The sequence below is a fragment of the Chenopodium quinoa genome, unplaced genomic scaffold, assembly GCF_001683475.1.
Source record: "Chenopodium quinoa cultivar QQ74 unplaced genomic scaffold, ASM168347v1, whole genome shotgun sequence".
Lineage (NCBI taxonomy): Eukaryota > Viridiplantae > Streptophyta > Magnoliopsida > Caryophyllales > Amaranthaceae > Chenopodium > Chenopodium quinoa.
Genome location: NW_018744367.1, coordinates 10007482 through 10014457, shown reverse-complemented (window position 1 = coordinate 10014457; position 6976 = coordinate 10007482). Strand labels below are relative to the sequence as shown.

Here is a 6976-nt window from a genome sequence, read left to right as displayed (position 1 = left end):
GATTTAATGCTATGCAATTAGGTTTGGCCAGATTTAATTGTATGAGTTTAGCAATATTAATTCGAGATTCGACAGATGAGAATTGATGTTTAGGCTTAGTTTCAATAGGCGGACTAATTTATAAATGGTTAAGTCGAGATTCGACAGATGAGATTTAATACCGGTAAATTAACTCTGTGATTATAATACGTAGCGAAAGCCCTTTATAATCTGATTAATCAATGCTTGATGATTGCTTATTATGATTTGCCCTGGATTATTGTTTATTAGTGAACCTATGCCCTAGGTATTTTAATAATTAATTTCTCCCTATTTTATTTCCTCCGACCTTAATCTTCGTAGTATAGACTTTATTTACAACAATATTGGTTACCTCGATAATTTAGATTATAATAATTAATTAGGAGTAGAAAGACTTATTTTCATGTGGATTCGACCCTACTTCCCTATCTACTTTAGTCAGAGGACTTAGGTAATTCCTTTTGATTAGGGGATACGACTTTACCCTGTTAGGTTGTGATCTCAATGATCATTGTTGAGAGTTAATTTATTATGCATCATGTTCCACTGACATTGAGTCTTTATACAAGCTATCTAAGAGTCCCCTCCCCATTTAATCTAGGTTTGCATTGTGTGTTCTATATGATGAAGGGACTCATATGATCTAAAAACCCCAATTTTGGATTTGCTCCATCAATGTTTTAAGCCATTGGTGTTGAGGTAACCAAAGTTGGTGTGTTTGTTGTGATTAACATGCAATCTTGCTGATGGAATTTTTCAGAAAAGTAGATTTTTTTTTCATTTTGAGACACACATTGCAATAACAATAGCAACTCAAAAGATTTTTATGGATTGATCCATTCTTATGATCTGATACACCATAGTTGCCTTACAAAAGGGACCTTTTTCTAACTGCCACAGTTAAAAAAAAAACAAAAAAAAAAAACTAATCAAAAATTATACATAACCATCAATGTATTTGAGTCCCTCACATATGGTTATGTGTGGAAGTCTAATTGTAGGTCCTACTACACTAAGAACTTCCCTATCAAAAGACACACAAACTTGCACCTAATCTGCATCAACTTTCATGTCACATTCAATGACTTGTTGTTGGTTTGAAGGCCTGAACCTGTCATTCAAGTACTTCACAGCAGACTGCACCAATTCATAAGGCACTTGTAGGCTCTCTGGAAGAATCCCTTGTCTGTCCAATACTCTTTTCTTCAAATGCTGCAATATGTAATTGTTCCCACCATCTTTCTTCAGAATCTCTATCATACAACTTTGCAAAGACAGCCAAATGTATTTGTTTGTAGTGGCATCAAATGTTTCAAATGCCTCTTCTACTTTCTCAATTAGCTCATCCACATTGTTTGGAAAGTGTTCATATTGAATAGATTGAATTGTGTTAAACAGCCCCAAATCTAAAACATTCAAGTTAGGGGATTGGGGGGGGGGGGGGGTTGATATACCATTGTGATGTTGAACCCTTGTTGTGTTGTTGCTGCCAGAAACTCCTAATCTTGGGGAATTTTGTGTGGCCTTGCATTATCCCATTGTATGCAAATATTTTTGTCCATGTATAAGGGCCACTTTACAATGATGGCTGGTATGACTTTGTTGAGAAGCATTTCTCTAATTGCATCCTTATTGACATTTTGGATTACTTTTGTGACAAGAGTCCCTGCTTGCCTATTCTTGGCTAGTTCCTTTATCACAAATGGGAAAATCCCATACTTTCCATCATGAATGACAACACCATTTCTGTCACGAATTGGGTGTCCAATGACTGCCATAAACACACTAGTGGAAAAAATCTCATTCGTAACAGGCTATTTGTAACGGGCAAAAGCTTTGCCCGTTACAATTAATATATTCGTAACGGGCAAAAAAGTGTCTGTTACGAATACTTATTTATTCGTAACGAGCAAAATAGTGTCCGTTATAAATACTTATGGACAAAATAGTGTCCGTTACGAATACATATGTATTTGTAACGGACAAATTAGTGCCCGTTACGAATAAATAAGTATTCATAATGGACACTATTTTGCCCGTTACGAGTACTATATTATTACACGTAACAGGCCCAACTGATGAGAGGAGCCCAGTACTTGGCTTTTTAGGGTTTCACCTAATAGTCGTCACACCTCTTTCTCTCTCATCAGTCCCTCTCTCCCTCCTCTCATCTCCTCCTCACCATTCACCGGCCTCTTTCTCTCATTTCAAACTCAGGTGGTCAGGCCCTCTCTCCTCTCCTCCATCAATCTTCCCCTTAACAACAAGTGAAGACCTTTGGAATATCTCCCTGGTTTTTTCCTCTTCTTGAATTGATTTCTGGGCATCTAATTGTTTAAATTCTTGAATTTGTTCTTGTGAATTCTAATTTGCTTTATTTTTTTCAACATGCAATTTGTATTTGATTCAATTTTGGCATTTATATGGTTCAATTATCCTTTGTATGTCTAAACGAATAATAAATCTAAAAAAAATATGTTCTTCAATTGAAACGGGTAATACATGCAATCAGTAATGAATTTAGTTCATCTTTGTCGATTAATACCTGATTGCCGAGTTTTTTTGTAATTTTTTATGTTTATAGAGAGAATTAAGAAACCCGATATGACATGTTGATTAATTCTAGGGTTCTTCGAGTTCTTTACCAAATAGGGTTCCAGGGTTTTGTTAAGCGTATGACTTGCATTTTTCAATCCTTGCACTAATCTAAATCACTAGTTTCTGATTTTTTTTTAAAAAAAAAAAGAACTTTAGAGGCTGCCTTCGATTTGGATTTGGGTATGTGTCACATTTGTACTACTATTTTCATCTCTAGTTATTGATGAATAAAAGGCTTATTTTATGTGAATTATGTCTATTCCTTTTAGCAGTTAATGATCGATTGTCAATTTAATCACTGGTAGATCAATTTTCTGTAGTTGATGGAAGCTCATGAAATGTTACTATATATGTTAGTCCCTGAAACAGATGATAGCAGATAATATGTTAAGCTATTGCAATGTCAGTCTTTCAAACACTTTGAATATATTATTAGATTATTGTTCTATCATGTCTAATATTGGTATAGATAATATGTTAAGTTAATCCTGTTCATTGGATGAGCTGCACAAGTTTGATATGGTGAAAATTAGTTGCGCGTGTTGGTACATACATACAATGTGAAACTTAGTTGCTCGTGTTGGAAGATACATTGTGAGAATTAGTTAGTTGCTCGTGTTGGTACATACTGCTGCTTGAAAATTAGTTAGTTGCTTGTGTTGGTACATACATTGTGAAAATTAGTTGCTTGTGTTGGTACATAATGCTGCCTGAAAATTAGTTAGTTGCTAGTGTGGTTGAAACAAGCATTGTAAAAAATAAGCTGTTTGTGTTAGTGCTTATGTTGTGAAAATTTGTTGATTGTGTTGATACAAACATTTGTTATTGTTGTTATCCTGTTGTAAACCTTATCAGAAATGATAATGTGAATCTGCAAATAAGACTTAGCTACTTGTCTTGCTTGAATAACAAGTTAGTTTATCTGAATATTACTATTATGAGCTGCAATAAATATGAGTTGTTTTCTTGGTTTGATTAATGTCATGTGGTTACTGGAGATATGATCACAAAATGGTTCAACTAGAACTTGCTAATTAGCTTTTACAGCAAAATAAGAGAATAATATGAGTTGGATTTGTTTTAGCAAATTTCTTGTTTTAATGTTATCTTGAAGCAGTTATATTACTTAGATATCAAATGTCAAACCTGCATAGTTTTGCAATTAATGTAATTACATCAATTGTTGGCTGCATGAAGTGTAGCAGATTGTAGGTTGAGCTACATGATCAGTACTCATCAGGAATGAAACCAAGTTTATCAGTAATAGGTCATTTACTGCATTAAGTTGAGCTATGTGAGTAGATTGTTAGAATCCTAGTTCTAAATTCTAAGTGTGGTATCAGTTTATAAAGTGTGCTTGTTAGGATTCCATTTGACATTTTTAGAATGAATGAATGGTTTATTGTGTCTAATTCTTGTAAAATCATAGAAGTTGTTTCCAATTTATTTTCTCTCTTTTGTGTGGTTAGTTAATTAGTTATATTGAGCTTATTTTATTTGCATGTCCACATCAATCTTTCAGCACGCAGATACCTCTCAATGTAGACTGATCTTGTCCATGAACCACCATCTCTATATATAAGAGGCAACTATGACACTTAGTCACGTTGTTTTGCTATATTTTATACATAAAGTGTTGACAAGTAATCACATATGGCACACTTAGTTATTTTGTTTTGCTTTATTTTTTATTTTTTTTTCTCTCTTTTGTGTGGTTAGTGTTGACAAGTAACCCCTTAGCCTTCCTCCCGACCCTCTAACCAGGAATCTTTCCTACAGTATGCTCATCTGTGAAACTTGTATTGTGATGCGTGGTGGTGTCAATTCCATTCAACACAAGCATTGAGCTTGTGATGCAGGGCACTAGTATTCTAGGGGCAGAGAGCCACCCACTTCACCTTTATGGGTTTAACTTCTTTGTTGTTGGACAAGGATTCAGAAACTTCGATTCTAAAAAAGACCCTGCTAAGTACAACCTTGTAAATCCTGTTGAGAGGAACATAGTTGGTGTGCCTGCAGAAGGGTGGGTTGCCATTTGATTTCTTGCAGACGATCCAGGTATAATAACAACCAATTTTGAGACTATATATTAGTTTTTAACATCGTTTTTGGACTGAAATATATGATGGAGCCAAATTATTTTACTTATTTGGTCTTATTCATGAGAAGTGAGTACTATTTATTTGTTATTGCTTTTTTTAGATCTTATTCGTTAATTTGCGTTGGGTCTTTTCTAAATCGCTTCTACCAAATGCAGGTGCAATAAGCGTGAAATCCATAATCTTGCAAGATTCATCTCTATTATGAAATTTCATCCATTGTCTTGGCGAACTGCTCATCCTTATGTGCTAGCAGACCGTTTTGAAGATGTCACTCCACCAGAGAGAGTGCAGCTAGACAAGAAATGTGACAGGAATGTCACAGTTTATGGTTATTTGTGGGCTAGACGGTCTTTTACTGATAGGTCATGAAAATTGCGGACAGCGGAGCTGATATTGTTCGATTAACAATGCACAAATGGCAATTAATATGGAGGGGGATATTATCAAGCACAACACCATTCCGGATTGCGCCGAGAATGCCTTCGAAATTGATATGGAACTCAAGTAGAGCATGCTTTTATTTTATATTTTGTAATTGTTGGGGTTACCTTGTTGGAATAGTTTCTATAACTCCCCTGAACTTGTTGATTTGATTAATTTTTTTTTTTGAATAATGTTGATTTGATTAATTAAGTAATATGAATTCCCCTTTTCCTTAAAAAAAAAAAGATTACCAGCATACCAAGTAGCAGGTATCCCCTGCTACATTTTTTTAATTTGGCTTCAATTGTATTAAATGCCCGTTATGAATAACGAATAACCCGTTATTAGTAACGCAGTCTAAATGTCCGCTACGAATAACCCGTTATTCGTAACGGGCAGTTAGAATGTCCGTTACGAATAACGGGTTATTCGTAACGGAAAGTTAAAATGTCCGTTAAGAGTAACCCGTTATTTGTAACGGGCAGCGCCCGTTACAAATAACATAGCTTATCTGTAACGACCGCATTCGTAACGCCCCTTGCCCATTGCGGATGGGCTGCTTTTTCCCGTTACGGATAGCTATTTTTCCACTAGTGACATGACCTTAATCCTAAACCTTTTGGATTGTTGAAATCTGTAGGGATCTTCTTCTTTGGGTAACAAGTAGAACCTCCTTGTCTCTGGGCTCAAATAGAACCACTTCTCATCAAGGTGGATGACTTTAGACATGTCCATAAATGTTGCATCCTCAGTAGGTGTAGCAGAGGTAAGATGGCTCAATACCCATTGTAGTCTAGCCACCTTGTGGTTATCACTAAGAGCTGGATGATTAGTGCTAGTGTGCACTCTAAGTTTCCCTCTTTTTTCCAGTCTGTGAATTGTGACATGGGATACCTTTAAGGCTGCAGCATACTTTCTTTTTGTTGTCCTCAATCTCAGTGGAACTGATTGAAGCCATTCATCAGAGTACTCTCTTGGTTTAGGACCAATTTTGCCCATTTTTTTGTTCTGACATCTATCAGCTCACCCTTCTGTCTTTGTTTCATTACATCTACATATACTCTGCTTACAATGCATCTGTGAACACCATGCTTGGCTGCTAATTTGGTTTGTGCCCCTCTTGGTAAAGAGTCTTCTTGTAAAGTTGATAAAATGTCATCAACAAGCTTCCTTTTAACATCTAATGAAAGCTGTTTTCTGTTACTCATTTGTGACTCATGTTTTGCTTCTGTTATGTTGTTGTTTTGCTGCAAATCTGCTTCTTCCATCAATATTTAATCCAAACCAAAAAAACTGATCATAATCTTCATCTTCCATTTTTTTAGACACCTTTTTTGTGCAGTTGATGAAGAACAAACGGAGAGAACGTGGTGAGGCTTTGTCCCGTCAAATAATGCTGCTGGAAGTACCCTAACTCATGATTATTATGCTAATTTTGTATTTTGTGAAAACTTGATTGTATTAAATGCTAATTTGGTAGAATTTTAATGGTGGTTGTAATTTATTAAGAGAGAGAGAGGATCTCCTTGAATGTACTGCTGAATGTATATGCTGCCTTATGTAAGCAAAATTGGTTGGTGGAGCCAAATTTTCAAATTTGGATGAAAATTTTAAAATTTCCCCAAATTTAAAGTTCCCTCCTTTATTTTTTTAACATATGTTCAGTTTTTAGCTCCAATTTCAACGGTCCCACTAGATTTTGTTACAAACTAATCACATGGGCTTGTTTTCTCTCTCCTCAACTAATCCCCCTTAAAAAATTCCTTCTTGGAGTTTGTGCAAGCAACTTTGTTACACATAATACGTAACGGAGGAAGTATTACATGTTCAAC

General features: G+C 35.4%; 1 protein-coding gene and 1 long non-coding RNA gene across 2 annotated transcripts; one reads left to right on the top strand and one right to left on the bottom strand.

Annotated features, from left to right (window-relative positions):
* Positions 1-2094: 2094 nt before the first annotated feature.
* Positions 2095-5358, top strand: LOC110696664. Its single transcript, XR_002506373.1, has 2 exons — positions 2095-4677; positions 4877-5358. It is a non-coding gene; the product is annotated as an uncharacterized LOC110696664 (long non-coding RNA).
* Positions 5359-5723: 365 nt separating this feature from the next.
* LOC110696752 lies at positions 5724-6412 on the bottom strand. Its single transcript, XM_021874103.1, has 2 exons — positions 6172-6412; positions 5724-6088 (listed from the first exon to the last, which is right to left on the bottom strand). The coding sequence occupies exons 1-2, from the start codon at positions 6410-6412 to the stop codon at positions 5724-5726; spliced, it is 606 nt and encodes a 201-aa protein (XP_021729795.1).
* Positions 6413-6976: the final 564 nt, after the last annotated feature.

Excerpts from the sequence above, each read along its gene's own strand:
- LOC110696752 (XM_021874103.1), bottom strand. The coding sequence starts at position 6,412 with ATGGAAGAAGCAGATTTGCAGCAAAACAACAACATAACAGAAGCAAAA. Across the intron at positions 6,089-6,171 it reads AATGAAACAAAGACAGAAGG|TTCCACTGAGATTGAGGACA; the intron begins GTGAGCTGATAG and ends GGCTTCAATCAG.